This window comes from Thunnus albacares, chromosome 24 (genome assembly GCF_914725855.1).
Source record: "Thunnus albacares chromosome 24, fThuAlb1.1, whole genome shotgun sequence".
In the NCBI taxonomy this organism is placed as follows: domain Eukaryota; kingdom Metazoa; phylum Chordata; class Actinopteri; order Scombriformes; family Scombridae; genus Thunnus; species Thunnus albacares.
This window is the reverse complement of record NC_058129.1, coordinates 735,635-755,351: the sequence shown is the minus strand read 5'-3', so window position 1 is coordinate 755,351 and position 19,717 is coordinate 735,635. Positions and strand designations below refer to the sequence as shown.

Here is a 19,717-nt window from a genome sequence, read left to right as displayed (position 1 = left end):
TGATCACCCTAACCCCACATACAAATACCAACAGGTGACATTAAAGGGTGAGAGAGCTGCTACAAGAGGTGTGATGTGGTTTGGCGTAGTCGTTGGTTTGATTTTGATGTGTCTCTTTGTGTGAGTGTGTTTTTTACTAATACCCCTCTCAGACAACAGATGTATTATTCTTGTCATATTGTCAGTGTGAGCCAAGTTTCTGCACTGTACCACTTTGGTATAGCCTGGCATCGCCAGACTAATTCACGAATGCTTTTTAGTCTGGAACCTGAGTTCATTTTCAATTTCCAAGGGGCATTACCAACGGGCGCAGACAGAAATGCCTCTGGATGCAATTGGATAGATCTACAACCAATCAGAGCAACAAAACATGTGATGTGTGACTTTTTCAGATCTGGACAACACCTACAGCCAATCAGAGCAACGAAACATGTGACGTAGCGCTGAGTGACACATGCAAGTTGGGTGGTGCTTTGTCCGTTTTCAAGAAGAAAAAAATGGCAGCCTGGTCAAAATGGCCTGGTCAGAAGCCAAACTTTCTCATATTACAGCTTAACAGTGCACTAAAATATGTTTCTGAAAACATTTGAGGGGGAAATAGGCAATGCAGTGACAGAATCTTAATTCATATTTGATCAGCACTGCCTAGTTTGACAGTTCTGAGTTTCGTTTACCTGGTGCGTTGTGCTGGACGGACCTCTCCAGACCATCAGTCATGAGTCCTCCACTAACTAATCAGGTGCTCCAATGGAGTTCAGTGACACTGAACAATCACAGCACGATATCCCCAAGTGGGCACCCCCGTATGTCCCCACGTATGTAGATAAACTGTTGTGATTGGCCCATCATGGGCCAAGACGGGTGGAAATCTGTCTTAATGGGAGGGGGGCCAGACATATCTGCCAGCTTGGTAGATTTGCCTGGTTCCCATGCTAACTTTGGTTTGTTCCTGACCATGAAATTGGCTTTGCCATCGTCAGTAATGCAGTCTGCATTGATCTGTAAATTAATATGGATAATTCTTACAATATCTGTTGTCCACAGTTGCATGCTGTATGAGAAGCAGTCATGTGAAGGCAGCAGGACAGATATGTTGATAAATCTGCAGGCTCTGATTTGAGAAGTGTTGCGCCAGAGCGCAGTGCCAAAGACCTACCACACTGCACTTGTTGTTGCACATCCCTCTGCTCATTAACACATACTGGTACTCATTAAAGCAAAGCAGTACTCTGCTCATTAAAACACTATTGCACTAACAAATGAGAATGTGTAGGTTTTGTGTGTGTGTGCATGCATGCTTTTGTGGCCATGCATGATGTCAAATCCCATCAGATAAATGCACAATGTTTCTGTATGAATTTCCACAATAATATCGCCACAGCGGCTGGCATATGCTATATTAACTAAAGCGGTTTGCACATATGCGCAGCCCCATTAGCAGTACCAGCATCAACCTATCATTGTTGCAGGGGTGTGGCCAATATTATTGTTATTAGTTTAATCTTGTACTAAGAATTCAGATGTGTTGACAACTTCTGTCAGCCAAAGTGACAGAAAACATTCAGTAACAAAATATTACAGCAGGACTGAAGATTATGCAATTATTTAGTTTTTGTCAGCATAATGAACTGAAATAACATAAAAGTTTTAGTAACAAGTGTGACATGAAGATTCTCCTCTGTACAGATGTGAAGCCCTGACAGTCAGAATATTTGACATATAAATAATATAATGTCTATTTCTGCTCCTGTCCTGTCCTACTTTATTCATTTATTTGTGTGCACATTACAAGATATATTTTTTATAAAATATTTAAAGATTTTATATGTACACAAAGTCATTCACATATATGTTATCAAAACACACTTTTACCTGCATATAATCAGCTTAAAATAAATAAACATTTGTGCAGGAGAGGCAGGAAGCTAAAAGCTTATAACAAGACCTCTCCCCAGAGCTCAAGATAAACAGAATCACACTGAATAAAAATCATTTCTTTTTCTCTGGAATGAGAAGTGAATGAGTTTGACAAGTCAGCTGATTTGTGGTCAGCATGTTGACCAGCAGGTGGTCCGGTGGTTAAATTTCTATGTAAAATAATTTAATAATATTGGAGATGACAGGTCATTTTAATAGGCTGTACTCTATCACACAGACATCATTAACACAATGTAAGTGATTGAGTAGCTACGGTTGAGTAGATTGATCTGGTAACATTTTATTAAATCAGGATCAGATCTAACAGGATGTAAATATTTCTGTTACTTCCTGCTGGGAGCTGTCCGACTTGGATGCAGATCTTTGTCACTGACCCCTGCTGCTACCGCCTGATCCTGTCCAGTTTCCAGGGGAGGCACAGTTCACCTCAAACAAACCTAATTTGTTGCTTAGGTGTGACCCACTTACAGGGGCTTGACCCATTCAGTTTCAGGGGTCATTACTTGTTTGTCACAGGGGCACCCAGCATCACCTTCTTACAGCATCTGAGTGGGTGGGGATTAACCTTTACCTAACCCTAACCTAACCAGCCATCCCTTTGGCTGATCCAACCTACCATTTACCTCAGTAAAACCTTACTTACTTTACCACATCAGTATTGAAGGCCAGGGTCAAGTAGGATTCGAATCACATTCTCCAGTCCCCAACGAACAAGCTCAACCACCACTACTACTACTATACTGGAGCTGCTGTATGTGACAAACACACTAATCATGACTGACACTGTGGGTGCTCTCCATTTGGCACCTCACATCTCTCCCTCATGTCTCAGCGACAGGCAGATACGAGGACGAAGGAATTTAGTTCACCAAACAGGACAACAGAACATCTCACTGCAGTGTCTTTTTGAGGAGACGACAATTACCTATTACACATCTCAATTGTCAAATGTGTAGAAATCAACACTTTTGTGTGCTTGGTCTGTATTTATATATGATAAATATGTATGTATATAAAAACTAAGTATGTCAGCTATCAAATGTCTGTGATTTATTCCAAGGCAGTCATTATAGAACATTTTCATTGTACAATTATAATGGCAAAAATACCACAAAAATGGTAATATTGTAATTTAATAACAATATCACAATAACAATCACTGTCACTCCAAAGTCAATGTTTATATTTGTCAACAATGACTTGAAGTGTTAAAAGTTCAATGTCATGCCCCATATCCACAGTGTATGTTTTGACCTGCTATCAAAAATTCAACATACTACAAAACATACGGCATACAAGTTTGTGTGCATGTGGACATGAGTGTTTGTGCTTGATTGTGCGTGTGTGTATATGTGTGTGTGTGTTGTTTGAGAGTGAGAGTTATAGTTACGAGTGTTTTTTTTGCACTGCAAATGGCTGTAAATGTAGAGTAAAGTGGTAAGGTCTGTCTGTGTTGGTCTCTCTCCAGACAGGAAAATAGCCAAAAGACGAGTGAAAAAGAGAAATTGAGGGAACAAGGTAATACACACACACACACACACACACACACACACACACACACACACATTTCTGTGCTCTACAGGTAGTTTGTAGGACCTGTCTGGTACAGCCTGACGTTTGATTTAAAGATTCATTTAAATTTCACATTACACACGGAGCTGAACCTTGTATCTGACAGCTGTGTGTGTCTGTGCGGGTAAGAAAGAGAAGCAAGACAGCTTCTATGTTTGAGTGTGAGTCTCCAGACAAACTCTTCTCTTCGCTGACACATTTTCTCAACCTCTGTCTCCTCGCTCTCACTTTGCATGCTGGGAGTTGGGTGTGTGGGAGTCTGAGATTTCTTTCCTGTCAGCTGCACTGTGGTTTTATTCTCTTTGGGAACTTGCATGTTTTCACTTCCTGATCTGGTTCAGTTGTGTTTCTTTCTTGGTGGTGAGTTTGCTGGCAGGTTTGTATTGTAAACTGAACGCAACCCAGTTCTTTCTGTCAGTGATCAAAGTCACACTGGAAATCATTCCCATTCTGCCACAGCTAATACAGTAGCGCTTGTATTTCTGACAGAGACATGTTGAGAGCACAACAGTCTTTATCACTTTATCTCAATTAACTGTGGCAAATCTACTGTTTAGTACACATACATAAATGAACCATCTTATCTTTTAGTTTTGTCCCATAGTCTATATATAAAGATGGAGGTAGTGAGGTGTGACGTCACCCGTTGATTTGCATTGGAGCCGGTTTGAAGCCCAGAGTTGCTGCTTGTGGTCAGCATCATCTTTTCTGTTTGGAGCCAGGACCTCAAATAAGGAGTGTAGGATGTTGCCTTTCACGCTCTGGAAACATGACCTGCTGCCTCAGACTAAACATGGATGTATTATAAGAACTGGATACTGGACTCAAAGATGACACCTAATCAATCGTATCAGAACTGCTCGCCTGGCGCATGAGCCAAAAAAGTTTCTAGCTTCCGGGTTGTGCAGCCCACTGAATATAGATGGATGGATGGATAGATGGATAGATAGATGTACTTTATTGATCCCAAATAAAGTATATCTAGGCAACCAGGCATTGCACAGGAACAGCATACATATCAACACTAGAAGTGAACAAATAGGCCTGTTCGGCCTGCAGACTTTACTTAATGCACTAAAAATTCATTATAGAAAGAGTCATAATTGACCTTATTTGCAGTTAGAGGTGTCCTGTCAACAATTGTACAGACATCTCTTATGTAATGGTGGTCTGTGGAGAAAATGCATTTTGGGCTGCATCAGGGGATTTTTTCGCCACAATACCGCAAGGGGCCACTGGGCAAATTTGGCACCAAGGCTGAGCAGCGCCACCATAACCAGTTCTCTTAATGTGTCCATGGTACCAAAGCAAACGCTAGCTTACTAGTGCTAGCTTACTAACTTGGGCTAGGGTTAGCTTCTTTAGCTAAATTGTGCTAACTAGGCATGTATCATAATCAAGTAACATTAAACTTACAGAAATATTGCAGCATCTTGTGAAGGTCTTGTTAGTGTAATTCCTTAAACACAAACCCAGTAGAACTGTGTTTCTGAGGAAAAATCACTCACTGTTTATTCTTTGAATAGAAGCTCCGAAATTACGAGTCAGTGTGAGTCCCGGAGCCGCGGAGAGCAGCAGGCTAGCCAACTGTCAATCACACATAGGAGCGATAATTTCCAAAATGACCACCAGCAGACATGCTAGAGACTTATTAGTGAAAAGCAGCAGATTATAGTCTTTCTTTGACTTTCTTCATTTTGTCTTCACTGTCAACAATCTCCACTGATATCAGAATCTTGTAGAAAACACAAGTAGCCCAAGCTGACCAATCAGTTCACACCAAAGTTTCGAAAAAATATCCTAAGTATTTATTAAGGGATTTGGCTGGTGATTTTCTGTATTTTTCTTACTGTCAGCTTATCTCATGTGCAGAGCCAAACCAATAATGAACTGATCCTACTTACAAGTATCATGTGTGTTTCCAAAGCCTGATATAACTTATTCCTCTGTGCTTTAGAGCTCTGCTGCCCCAAAACTATTAAAAACATGTCAATGAACCAAACTGTTGCACTGGGTGACATGTTCTTTTGTCACTGAAGAGAGCGGTCACTGTAGCTTGTTTAGAACAACTCCAAAGAATAATAACAGTCTTAAGATGGTAACTCTCGGGAGAGAGGTTCCTAGTACAGCAGACGCCACTGCCTTTGCGTGGGAGCTTCACTAGCTTGTGCTACATATCACAACCTCTTGACTTTGTACTAAAGTTATAAATTTCTCAAAGAACTTCACTACAAAGTCACAAGGTTGTGATATGTAGCACAACAAGCTAGTGAAGCTCCGTAAACGGAACCGCATTCTGCACATGCTCAATGGCAGGTTGCTATCTTATTGCTATGTTTACTCTTTTGAGCCATTTCTAAACAACCACTGTCTTAATGGATGAAGCAACATGTTACCCAGTGCAGTGGTATGGCTCATTGCTCTACGGCACAAAGGAATAAGATGTATGTATCAGGCTTTGATACACGCACAATACATAAAATCGCCAGCCTTATCCGTTAAGAGTTTAGCACTCAAAGCTGAGTAACACTTCTGGTAACACTAGCAAACCAGCCCACAACTGTCAGATTCTGATTCAAATGCTGCTAAATCCTGATTGGTGCATGAAAGCATGTGACATCACCTTTTCTCAAATGAGCTTAGCCCACGTCACACCAGTGCTGACAGACAGAAATACAAAGCAGTTGTGTTCATATAGGATCCCATTGCTCATAGTAAGAAAATGACTGAGGAAATAGGAAGCTTATTGCGAGTGTTGTATAAAGATAGTTAGCTCTTTGGCTGGATGCAGCAGTGTTCTCATTGAAATGAATGAGGTGGCTGCATTTTTTCATACAGCACAGTTGTCAGTCTTAACACGGCCAATCAGAGAAATTGACGAGAAGTTTGTCCACAGACTGTACCCTCTGCTGAATGCTTGCTGACTAGGATACAGACAGCTGGCATGATTTTTCATTCATTTGCATAATTTATTTCAAAAGAAGCCAAAATTAGTCCTAGAAATGTTTAAAATCATTCATCATGCTCAGTCTCTCTATACATTTACATGTACAGACACTTGTCCTCTCTCTCTCATCCACACACACACACACAGGCAGCTCCCATAAGGTCAGGCAGGTTGACTGCATCAAACTGAAGAGTTCAATGGAGCAAATGACATGTAAATGTGTGTGTGTGTGTGATCTCTCCTCTCCTCTCTCCTTTCCTCTCTCCTCTTTTCTCTTCCTCTCTCCTTTCTTCATCTCTCCTTTCCTCTCCTCCTCTCTCCTCTGTTCCTCTCCTCTCCTCTCCTCTCCTCTCCTGACTCTCATTTTCTCTGCTTAATTCTTTCCTTGGGCTAAATTCATTTAATTCCTGCATTCTGTGTGTGTTGGGTTTTGTAGAGTGTGCGTTGTTTTTGATTTGTCTTGCAGCCACAAAAGCTCTTAGAGGTTTTTGAAGTCTGCTTGCTCTCTCTCCCCCCTTCTTACACACACACACACACACACACACACACACACAGTAAGCCTAACATAACTGGATTAGGATTCCGCTATTTAGGGGGAGGGGGGGTGAGAGCGAGTATTGAGGTCAACCTAATAAACATTCATCTCATATCTCTGCCTGGTTTCAGCCATACACACAGCATGTGTTCCAGCCAGTAACCAATGACATGGACATACTGAACAAACTGTGTCTGTGTTTGCAGTGGCTTTGAAGAGGATGTTCATGTTAATGATGATGATGGGCTTTGTTTAATTCTGTTTAACTTCCATCATCGTCGCTTCCTGTTTTCCATGTTTTCCATGAGTCATTAAAATGTGAAATGTGGCATATCACAGTACAGCAGTGGTGGAAAGTAATTCAGTATATTTTGTCAAGTACTATACTTAAGTGCAATTTTGAGGTACTTGTACTTTACTTGAGTATTTCCATTTGATGCTACTTTATACTTCCACTCTACTACATTTCAGGGGGAAATATTGTACTTTCTACTCCACTACATTTATTTGACAGCTTTAGTTACTTTTCAGATGAAGAATTAATACAATGGATAGTATAACAAGCTTTTAAAGGACAACACCCAATCCCTAGGTTGGGAACCACTGGTTGGGAACAAATGTTCAAATGTTTTTTCTTCTTTCCTCTCCCATTAATCATCTCACCACCCCTCAGATTTATCCCCTTTGGAGGGGCCCGACCCCGTCTTGTCAATATTCAATTTATTTTGAGTTCTGTACGCCTTGAGTTGCTAATTTGTCCATTGTGTACCTCACAGTACAAGTGTTCTTTATCCTTGACCAGATGTCATACAAATGTGAACCACATATAAGGGATTTCCTCAGAACTTTGGAATACTTTACACAATAGAAAAAAAATTACTGTTAATGATTTTTCTTTTTTTAGTACAAAAGAAGAAATTCTGTTTAAATTCTTTATTTCTTTCAGAGTTAAAGTTCTCTGTGTATTTTGCATTTAGTAATTTATGATCCTGATCAGTTTTTGCTACGATCTGAGATGCTAATATGATTGTTTTTTATAGCCTTTGTGTTAAGATTATCTGTGCTCAAAAGATACTGTGCTGTCCATGATTTGGTCCTCACACCAGATCTTCATGTACATCAGTGCAGCGCTTTCTACATCACAGTCAGGTCCTGCCCAAACTTGTCTCCTGTGTAGAAGTCTTGTACTCATTTTTCATACAACTAGCTTGGCTACTCTTGCTTAATAGTCTCTCTTCTCTCTCTCATGATAGAGATGTTGATTGAGTGTGTGAAGAACAAGGACGTGAAGAAGGTGAGTGACAGTTTCAGTAGTCAATCTGTGAACAATGTTTCAAAATTTCCCCACCATGGTGGTTTTGTCCCAAAGCACAGCACCAAAAGACCTGTTAACTGTTCACACTGTATCATGTACATTTTTGCATCTGGATATTAAATGTCCAGACCAGAGCCGGCTGCTGAAATCAGAGATATTTCATCCTTCTTTAAATGAAGCAAAGGCAGTAGCAACCACGGCTGGACAATATGGCCAAAAAACCCCAAATCTCAAGCTTTTTTTAAAGCTTGGGGTCGATTCACGATTCTAATCTTGTCTGCAAAATGCAGGATTGAAACACATTTTTTAAGACAGCTGAGCAAGAATAATAAAAGACCTGCACTACCTGCAGGCTATCATGATTACATACAGAATACATTTTCCCACACAGGTATTGCCTGTCAGTATCAGCTGCTTCGACTAAGTAGAGCACATTCAGTTTATCCAGTTTCAGCACAGATAGGGCAGAAACAGATCTGCTGCTGAACAAAACATCAGCCTGATATCTGCAGACTGCTGCTAGCTATTGTTAGCTACCAGACAGGTTAGGAACAAAGTATCTGGAAACTGTTGAGTCGACTCCCAGCTTCTCAACTCTCCTAATTAAAGATGATACCTTATCAACTAACACAAACCGAGAACACAGATCAGTGTGCAGAGTGATTTTCAGTCTGTTCTTATGTAGATGTAACTGTTAAATTCACTGTGAGATACCCAGAGACGGTTCTCCACTTGTAAACTGCGACAGGTGAACATGTAGTGAAAACTATTCACGTCACAGTTTACGAGACTGTCATGACTCAAATGGCTAATGTAGCAGCTACCATCTATGTTACTTTCTGACTAAAAATAACCTTTTTGTGCAAATTGTAATTACTCAGTTTTACAATTCAGATGTTTTACACATCATGTAAAAACAAAAATTCAAATTATTTTAATTAATTCGAGATATCATCCAGCCCTAGTAGCAAGAGCACAGATTACTTGTGGCATTAGGTGCATTGCATGTGGAAATTGGTAATTTTGCAGGGCTCTCACAAAATTAAGGAGTATATCTTTAAAACTGCACAAATCAATATTTTTGTAGTAACAATGGATCAAATGACTATGTGTAATGTGAAAAAGAGACATATGTTTTCTCTTGAGTTGGTGGACACCAAAGAGTGAACATTTGACTTACATTCATTGGGGCACAGTATGACTCTAAATGAATGATAATGCTGCTCAGTGTCTGATGGATGTGTAAATAGATAACTGCTTGTTAACACATACCAACTTCATACAGTCAGAATATGTCAGTTGTTGTGTTTTCAGCTTGTCCCACTGCTCCACAAGTATCCAAAACTTTTAATTTAGCTTTAAGGGAAAAGATTTTTATGTTAATATTTGTAGGATTCAATCAAATGTTTGCCACACATATTTTGCATCTTGTTTTCCACATTTAAGCTAATTAAAACCTGTTTTCACCCAAAGCTCCAAGAGTTGCACCTGAATGGGTCTGACCTCAAAGCGCTGGACCAATCAGGCTGCAGTTTGCTGCACCATGCTGTCAGTACAGGAAGCAAGGAGATGGTCCGCTACATCCTGGACAATGGTAACTGTAGCAAACCAGCAGCCATTATCAGTGACAACCATAACCACAAAATCAGAATGAGTATCCAAACCAGTTTTCATGGACAAGTATATTTGGACACACAGTGAATTTGACTCCAGTTTCCAGTGGCTCTCAGTGTACCTGCATACAAAAACATCGGAAGATACACATACAGAAGACATACGGATAAAAACAAGTACAGCAGGCTAACAGTTACATTAGAGTACATCAGAATCAATGAAAGTTCATGTATATCTGTATGTGCAGTAATGTGCAAAAGTTTTGGGTACTAAAAGTTAAGTGAGGATGCTTTCAAAAATAATGCCATGAATAGTTTTTATTATTCAGTTATCTTCATACGAAGGTGAGTAAACAGCAGAAACCTAAATGAAATCAATATTTGCTGTGAGCAGCTTTGCCTTGAAAACAGCAGCAGTTCTCCTCGGTACACCTGCACACAGCTTTTCAGGTACTTTGCAGGTCGGTTGTTCCTGCATCTTGGAGAAGTTGCCACAGTTCTTCTGAGGATTTAGGTGTCTCAGCTGCTTCTGACTGACTCCATGATGTTTAGATCAGGGCTGTGGGGGCCATACCATCTGTTGCAAGATTCTTTGTTCTTATGTTGCTGAAGGTAGCTCTTTATGACTCTGGCTGTATGTTTGGGCTTGTTGTCATGCTGCAGAATAAATTTGGGACCAATCAGACGCCTCCCTGATGGTACTGCATAATGCATAGGAATCTAAACATCTCAAGTACCTAAAACTTTTGCAAAGTACTGTATATATTTGAACAAAAAACACTTCATATCAAGATGATAATAATTTGGTTGGCAGTAATACCCTGTTTGCACTTGGTTTTAAAATGCGTCTTGGGTGATCAGGCCACAAGTGGACAGTGCTAAATACAAGTGTAAACAACCAGCAAGATGCATTGTGATCTGATCACTCAAACAACTTGCCCGGGTGGTCTGGGACGCATTTGACCACATATCTTTTGTAGTGTAAACGCTAATGCGTCCTGATGCATCCCCGACAAGGACCTAACAGAAAAATACGTCATCAATGCAGGATGCGGTGATTGTTTTGGTGACAGTGCACCGACACAAAGTGACTTTGTCCTGCCAATCTCGACAGGTGGAATAGCCCATACATATATATTAGTTCTTGAAACATTTTTGTTATCTTAGCTAGCCCATGCGAGACAAATCTGGAGTTTGTCTGGAAACAGAATGATGTAATAATTGTGCTTGGAGCCCTTGGACCTTCTAGCGGATGTGACATAGAAAGTAACGAAATCTGAACACAAGTGGTCAGCTTGGAGACGAATGATAGACACAGGTGTGAACGGCGATGTGTCTTGGCTGTCCACTTTTGTTCGGATCACCAAAACACATTTTAAAACCAAGTGTGAACAGCCTCTAAGAGACAGCACAAGAATTCAGGTCACTATTGTCAGGAGTAAACATTTAAATACCCCCTTCACAATGTCCTCATGCTCATTTTTTACATCACTATATGCTTGTAACACTACCTCTTACACTGGTGTTGATTTTTTCCATTGGACACACAGTAAATGACTAATGAAGAATAGTTGCATATGAACTGTATTTGTTGAACACTGGGTTGGAATGTTTCACTGTTAACAAAACTGAACAAAGACATATGTAAATGCATGTTAGTGGGCTGTTGACACCCAACAGTATGATCTAATGTAATGTCTCACTACAGTAATCTTTTCTCATCTGTTTCTGTTTTGCAGCTCCAAGTGACCTGCTTGATGTCACAGAAAAACTACAGTGAGATCATGTTTTTGCCTTTATTCACCTCCTAACTTGCTAAATCCTTCAACAATTCAAATTTAAGATTTGAATTAATTTACTTAGGCGAGGTTTTTACAGTGGTAATCTTCAAAGTGTTCTTTTTAAAATTAGCCATTGATAAGCACTTATTACTGTTGTGTGTTTGTCAACAAAAATCCTCTGGGCATAATTACACATTTTTGTAAACACACAGTATATGACATGGTGTGTCTGAGAAAATTTTGTAAAACTATATAACTTTATACTGTGATTGTAGGACCCCCTTTGATGTTGTTCCACTGGGCTCTGGTCTCTCTATATGTGCTGGGCATGCTAACAAGTGTACCAAATTTAAAAGAGAATAAACATAAGAAACCAAATAAAAGCAGTAGGGCGCCAGAGCATCAATGGTACTTGACTCCCTGGAGACATGAGACGCTGTTATCTCATGCTGCCTCTCTCCCTTTTTCTGTCTCTCTGTACTCTGGACCACCAGTGGGGAGACGGTTCTTCATCGAGCTGCATCTCTGTGTCACAGGACCATCTGTCATTATCTGGTAGAAGCAGGAGCCTCACTGATGAAAACAGACCTACAGGTAGGTTCTTCACATGTTGGTGGAGTTGAACCATATCAGGCCTATCTCATGTAGGACTATAACTTTACAAACATTAATAACATTTACAGTACACCATTTTCTCTTATAAAAAAAAAAGAAAATAGCTTTCAAACACACTGATCACTCATCGGTGGTGGAAAGTAACTAAGTGCATTTACTCAAGCACTGTCCTTCAGTATCATTTTGAGGTACTTGTACTTTACTTGAGTATTTCCATTTGATGCTACTTTATACTTCCACTCCACTACATTTCCGAGGGAAATATTGTACTTTCTACTCCACTACATTTATTTGACAGCTTTAGTTACTTTTCAGATGAAGAATTAATACAATGGATAGTATAACAAGCTTTTAAAGTACAACACCCAATCCCTAGGTTGGGAACCACTGGACTAAACTAGCTAACTGTATATGAAGTAGTTGAAACTAGCTCCAGCTGTTTTTCTTACAGTACCACAGCAGGACCTCAGTGCATTACAGCCAAGCGGCAACTACCACAGCTTGAGGCTGAAGCCAATGGTAAATGGCAAATGGACTGTACTTGTATAGCGCCTTTCTAGTCTTCCGACCACTCAAAGTGCTTTTACACTACGAATCACATTCACCCATTCACACACTGAATGGTACAGGGTCTACCATGCAAGGTCCCAACCTGCCCATCAGAGGAGATCTAATCCTTCATATACATTCACACACTGATGGTACAGCCACCAGGAGCAATTCAGGGTTAAGTAACTTGCCCAAGGACACATCGACATACGGACTGGAGGAACCGAGAATCGAACCGCCGATCTTCCGATTAGTGGACGACCTGCTATACCTCCTGAGCCACAGCCGCCCAATGCAGAAGTATCTTAAAGTGCCAACAGCTGCTAGATGCTCCAACTGACTCCCATTCAAAAAGCCTCAGTTTTTCTCTAGAAATACTACTATCTAATGTTAGCTAGTAGCGTTCGGTATTCCCTGTAAGCTAGCGTTGTTTCCAGAGCGTGAAAGGCAATATCCCACACTCCTTATTTGTAAAGTCATGGCTCCAAACTGCAAAAAATATACAAATAAAGGTAACTCTATTCCATTAAAGTTACGGGAAAAAAGACGTAATCAGATTACGATTCATTTAGTAAAAATGAGGATTATTAGCAGGATTGCAATTTTAAAATAAATTTTAAAATGAAGAAAGATATACTAGCATGCACTGTAAAAGTCCCAAACATAAGCAGAGCAGGAACAAGAGGACAAAATAACTCAATGATCCATGATGGTGTGAATAGAGGATGATACCACATAGCACACAAGTGGGCACAGGAGGCGCACCGGCACACTTCATACACTTATGTTGGGAGAGTAGGCAGGGATGGTCGTTACACATTGTGGCAGTCCCAAAGACTCATACGAGTTAAAAGAGATGCTTGCGTAAATGACAGCTTGTAGCGCACACAACACCTCTCCACTGAGATGACTGTGAGCATTACATGCCCAGAGCTGACAGTGTGTCACTGGTCACTGAGCACATTCAATACTCAATGAGTTAGAGAAAACTCACACAGATAGAACCAAATAATATGTGCAGAAGCCCATGATGCTGCTGCACATATGTCTGCCACTGCCATTCATCTGAAAAGAGCTGTGGAGGAGGACAAAGCTCTCGTAGAGTGGGCACAAATACCCGCGAGGGGTCTTCCCCCACTGCGATATACAGTACATTATGCCTGTTTGATAGCTTCACACAGCCAGTGGGCCAAGCGCTGTTTCGTCAGAGGCTTTCCCTGAGAATGTTCTCTGTAATGCACATCATGTGTTGTGCACTTTCATTGGAGGTGTGTAAGCTATTGCCTGAATTTGCTTAGTGAAAAGCAAGTTTTTCTTTAAAAATACACTGAGCAGAAGAGACATTTTTGATGCTACAAATCTTGGATTCCCCATTTTCTATTCTAAGGTTGCATTACAGAATACACTTAAGTAAAAGTCATCTTATTGATATTTCTTTTCTCTGGTCTTAATTTGCATATTTCATGTTGAGGTAATCCAAAGTAATAGAAAGTAATCAATTACTTTAATATTGTGATACTTGGATTAGGTTACTGACTACATTATCTAGCAGGTAATTGGTAATTGTATCAACATATATACAGTATATACAGATGATTACAGCACATCATCAGCATGTAAGTTGCCAGACACACCCTGCATCACCAAAAAGAACATGTCAAACATGTCATGAAGAGATTTGATTGTATAGTCTGTTAAGTGTTTTTCTTGGAAGTGGTATGTCAGCTTGCATACAACTATTTACTCCAACTATTCACTGTACTGAAAGTATAGCTTGTGCTCTGTTTCCCTGAGATTAGTACATCAGAGTATTAATGTCAGGCTATTATCACCATATAAACCTTCTCTGCAATGTTATTCCAGGCTCAGTGGCACTCCTCAGCTTTAGGACAGTTCTCAGTTCTCATCTTGCATGTGGAGAAGCTGAGTCTTCACCACTGAGACCTTACAAAGTTCTATGTTCTCCATTAAAAACATGGCAGGTGCAATTACTGAGAATAGTCACAGAAACAGAATATAACCATGTAATAAAATTATAGAAAATATTTTCGGTGCTCAAAATAAACCATATAAAAATCGATTGTATTTTGGAACTTCAGGTACTTCAGGGAGATTAACTCTTTTCTCTCTGTCAGAGACCCCAGCTTCTCTCCTCTGTATTACCTTTAAAGGGGATGAGAGGAGCTCATGTGATTGGTCATTACTAAAGCTCACCTCGACTCCACCTGTTGATTCTGTATATACTCCATTCCAATATCTACATGTGAAGTTTTTTTGTCTAGAAGTGTTTGTTGTGGTGATATTCAAGCTAGAAGTGCAGCTTAACTCAGTTACTGTGTTTTCTTGGCTGTGTTTTCTTAGACTCCCATCAAGCTATAGGGCTCCAGTTCAATATGTCTCCCTGCATAATCCAAGATGCAATTTTGAATAGCTTAATTCCCGGGATAATTCCTGTGTGTATGTGTGCATGTATCACAGCCTGTAAAGAAAACATGAATCTATGACATCAGCAAAGGTTTCTGAGCTTAGATTTTGGTTGGTTTCCAACTCCAAAGGTTTTACCATCTTTGTCAGTTGCTAAAGGCACAGAACCTGGGTGGAGCAGATATGAGATGAGCATGTGGCAAACACAATGGCTGAGTGTGTCAATCAAGCAAACACTTCCAAATGTATTTTTTTGTGCCTAAATAACACATACAGTCATACAGATAACATCCAGATGTCCTCTGGAGGTGAAAGGGACTCTTTGAGGAAGTCAACACCACCTTTGTACTCACTGGAATGGTTCACATCTGAGTGTGACACTGCTGGGATGGTACTATGGCACCCTTCTGGGAAACAGTGGATTGTCTACTTCAAGTTGGGAGTGAGCTGGTGCCCCAAGTGTCTCTTGTTGACAAGGGAGCTTGAGATGGACTGGGGGAAAAACAGATTGGTGAACCATCAGCACTGATGCGAGTATTGTACCAGAAGACAAAACTCTCATTTTACCAGTTAATCTATGTTTTAACCCTCACATAGCGTCATGAGCTTTGGGTCATGACCAAAAGAAAGAGATACAAGTAGTGGAAATGAACTTCCTTTGTAGGGTGTTCTCACTCATAGATAAGGTGAGGAGCCTTGACATCTTGACTTTTAAAAGGTGTCAGTTGAAGTGTGGGCATTTGATTAGGCTGCCTCCTGGACACCTCCCTCTGGAGTTTTCCTTGCTTTGCCTGCTGCCACCACAGCCCACAGATAAGCAGCAGAAAATGGATGGATGGATAGATATCACCAAAGCATAAAATAAAATAACTGAAATCAGCTATTGGTACCATGATGGCTTGTAGAAAAGCACATTTCACTTTGTATTTCAACAGAGGCCTATCTTGAAGTTGAAATGGTGTTAAGAAGTGATGTTGAATTAACTTAAACTCACTGCGGCTCAGGAGGTAGAGCAGGTCGTCCACTAAGCGGAAGATCGGCGGTTCGATTCCCGGTTCCTCCAGTCCACATGTCGAAGTGTCTTTGGGCAAGATACTGAACCCCAAATTGCTCCTGATGGCTGTGCCATCAGTGTGTGAATGTGTATGAATGGTTAGTTCCCTCTGATGGGCAGGTTGGGACCTTGCACGGTAGCCCCTGTACGCATTCAGCGTATGAATGTGTGTGAATGTGACTCATTGTATAAAAGTGCTTTGAATGGTCGGAAGACTAGAAAGGCACTATACAAGTACAGTCCATTTACCATTATTATAGTAATCATATTTCTGGAACAATTAGCCCAACTACAGCTGCAATTGCATCAATTGGGAGGATCCCTGTTTGAATTAACTCTCAATATTTTTTCCATTATCTTAAATCACCAATAATTGCGGGTGTGGATCCATTATGAAACTGTATGTGATACTGGGGTATACAAATAATCATGACAGAGAACTGTCCACTGTGAATAGACTTTAGTATGACCAGTTCTCTTGGAACCAGTGTATATAGTGCACTGAAGGACTTGCTTGGGGACATGTTACGGACATTTCCAGGTCTATATTTTTAATCTGGGACTCCACTTAATTATTTTTGCATGATTTACAATTAAAAAAATATTTATTTAATTCATACTGACCCTTTATGCAGCCCCTCAGTTCATCCTCTGTCTGAGACAGGCCATTTTAGCACCTGTCTCTTTAAGGCCCCCCTTCCGAGGGGCCCATTCTATTCTGATTGGTCAGCTTCCGGAAGCTGCATAAAGGAAGGACTTCTTGCCAGCTTCAAAGGCTACGTCAACAAACCATGAAACAAACTATCGTAGCAGGATTTCACTACTTTTTCTTGTTCTTTACTCAAAATGTCACAGAAAAATGTCATGGAAAGACCTTAACAACAACCTTAGCAACAACGGCTACAGAGCGGTTAACCGTTTATGTGACAAGCCGACATCAGCTCATCAGTAAGGAAGAAAAAACATAGCAAATGAAGCATTCAGAGCAAGTTGACTTGACCTGACTTTTGACTTGCAGGAAGCATTTCTGCATACATTAACCTCAAGTTTTGGAACTTTGACCATGTTTAACATCTAACATCAAAACAATATATAAATAACAGAAATCCACAAAAGGCACAATATGTTCTCATAAGTAAAGGCTGGGTTTTATGGTGAAGTCTTCTATTGTGACTGTCTCATATGTATGTATATGTGTGTATGTGTGTCTTCTCAAATATGCATCTACTTTCATTTTTTTTTTCTTCAGTTTTCCATGGAGGTTTTAACCATGTAGAAAAGGCTCCAAACTGGCTGTATTCAGCAATGACCTAGATACAGAGAGAGGGAGGGAGAGGGATGAATGGAGAGGGGGAGTGTGAGAGACAGACAGCCAGAGAGTGCAATGAATAGAAAGAGAGACAAATGACTTGAGAGGAAAAGACTATGATTTTGACATCCCTGCATTACAAAGTACTGTGTTTTATCTCTTCATCTCTCTGCACTCGCCACTTATGGCGTCTCCATAAGTGTGACTCCATGGTTCATGTAAACCAGAGGCTTTAGGAGCAGTTGTTTTACACTCTCTCATGGTCTTGAAATAAAGTTCAGCTCCCTGTCTCTCACTCTCCCTGTTCATCTCTCTCTGTCTAATGTTTCCAAATCTGGTAGAGCCCCAAAGACAAATGCACTCACATAGACACACAGACACACACACACACACACACACACACCCTCTCTCTCTCTCTCTCTCTCTCTCTCTCTCACTCACTCATACTGGACTCATCTAATTAGAGTCTGTTCTAAACTCTGGAAGTGATTCAGCATAATGGCCCCTCCCTCAATAAACAAGCAGTTAGAATATGTCCTCTCAAGGACACAAGTTGTTTATTTCATTTCCAATTTAGTTGTTTCTCCTTATCTCATTGTTATCAGTTGGAGACAATGCTACTTCCACAACAACATTTTTCAATTATAGAGAAATGTGAGAAGAAAACTCATCAACACAGGCATCAGCTGGCCTGTAAACTCACAATCACACACATTTTAGACATGGCAACTGGAGCCTAATGAAACATCACAGTCTTTCTAGAGCAGAGCAGGGGAGAGGCTGGCCATTTTGGCAAGTGGGAATAAGACTAACAAAAGCCTGTTTTGTTTTTAACAAGGCTAGAAGTCTAAAGGATTGCTAGCAGCCCAGTGTTCATTACGGCTCACAGTGTAGAAGTGTTAGAACAAACAACATACAGGTGATTTAGGTAGACAGGCAGATCTAGGTAGGTATTCTTAGAGCCTTGCCAGAAGTCTGACTAAACACTTTTCAGACATGGAATACGTAAATTTGCTATTTTTCTCTATCTGTTAGGCTGCATTCAGACCAAAAAAAGCGTACCAGTGAGACAATGAAATGCGATCCAGGAAGTTAGAGCTACAGATTAATGTGTTTAAAGCTTATCAGGCGCCAAACACTAGACAGTGTTTGTACAACTCTCCAACCTTATCGCGGCTGGAACTATTTCATCTTTCATCGCGACAATCGTGAGGTAAAGAGCAGAAACATGTCATTCACATTACAAAGTAATCCAACGGGAATGTGCACATGTATGTGTTGGGTTATCACAGCGCCTTGCTGGATGACTTTGAGATGTGCGGAAGCAAAAGTTGAGTCTGGTTCTGTCTCTTTTGCCGGATGACGCTGCACTGTTGTGCTGAGCCCTCTGTGTCAATCCACCGCCCGCATTCTAATGAATGAGAGGGCTCCATTTTTTCATAAATACACAGGTCATGTTTAAAACTCACCCTGTTAAAATATTTATGAAAGTATTTTCCAGGACCTTCCCAAAACCTTTTGCAATTTCACATTTTTCCAAATGTTTTCCAGGCCTGGAAAACTCAGTATGACAGCATTGTGCTATTAACACTAACAGTTGTATACAATTGATTACACACAATTCTCAATACCAAGTTGACTTTTTCAAACGTATTCTCACAGTTCTCTTTACCAACATACAGCTTGGCAATTAACAGTTAATTTCACATCCAGAATGCATTAATTCAACCTGTATACCATATCGGCCCAGATGATACTTAAGGTGATGTTTTATTCCGATAATTATATTTGAAAAAGTGGGCATCATCTTACATTACATGCTCACAAGATCAGAGATCCCTTTTGAATGAGAGTGTACTGCTGTAACACCGGCTCCTACAGAGAGTGTTGCATTATGGGTTGTTTGTAGCCTTATTGTTGCTAGGCTAGCAAGTGTCTCCATGTCTTTAATGTTATTATTTATATATTTTAATGGTATCATTTCACTTTTACAAGAGAAAAGGCTTCAAGATGAGAATAAATAGTAAATAGGATGAGTGTGAAAGTGTGTTGTATCTTCAACATG

The 19,717-nt window shown here is 40.3% G+C and overlaps 1 protein-coding gene and 1 long non-coding RNA gene across 5 annotated transcripts in view; one reads left to right on the top strand and one right to left on the bottom strand.

Moving 5' to 3' along the window:
• The window catches only part of LOC122976005 (diacylglycerol kinase zeta-like), a 121,083-nt gene that overhangs the window by 96,881 nt on the left and 4,485 nt on the right, over positions 1-19,717 (top strand). For all 4 annotated transcript variants that reach the window (XM_044344249.1, XM_044344248.1, XM_044344247.1 and 1 more), the window contains 5 exons: positions 3,407-3,456; positions 8,246-8,286; positions 9,781-9,901; positions 11,660-11,696; positions 12,196-12,295. In XM_044344249.1, coding sequence (XP_044200184.1) covers positions 3,407-3,456; positions 8,246-8,286; positions 9,781-9,901; positions 11,660-11,696; positions 12,196-12,295 — 349 coding nt within the window. The remainder of the gene's footprint in view (positions 1-3,406; positions 3,457-8,245; positions 8,287-9,780; positions 9,902-11,659; positions 11,697-12,195; positions 12,296-19,717) is intronic.
• LOC122976017 lies at positions 600-18,846 on the bottom strand. The gene is made up of 3 exons (XR_006400784.1): positions 18,836-18,846; positions 6,134-6,138; positions 600-1,744 (listed from the first exon to the last, which is right to left on the bottom strand). It is a non-coding gene; the product is annotated as an uncharacterized LOC122976017 (long non-coding RNA).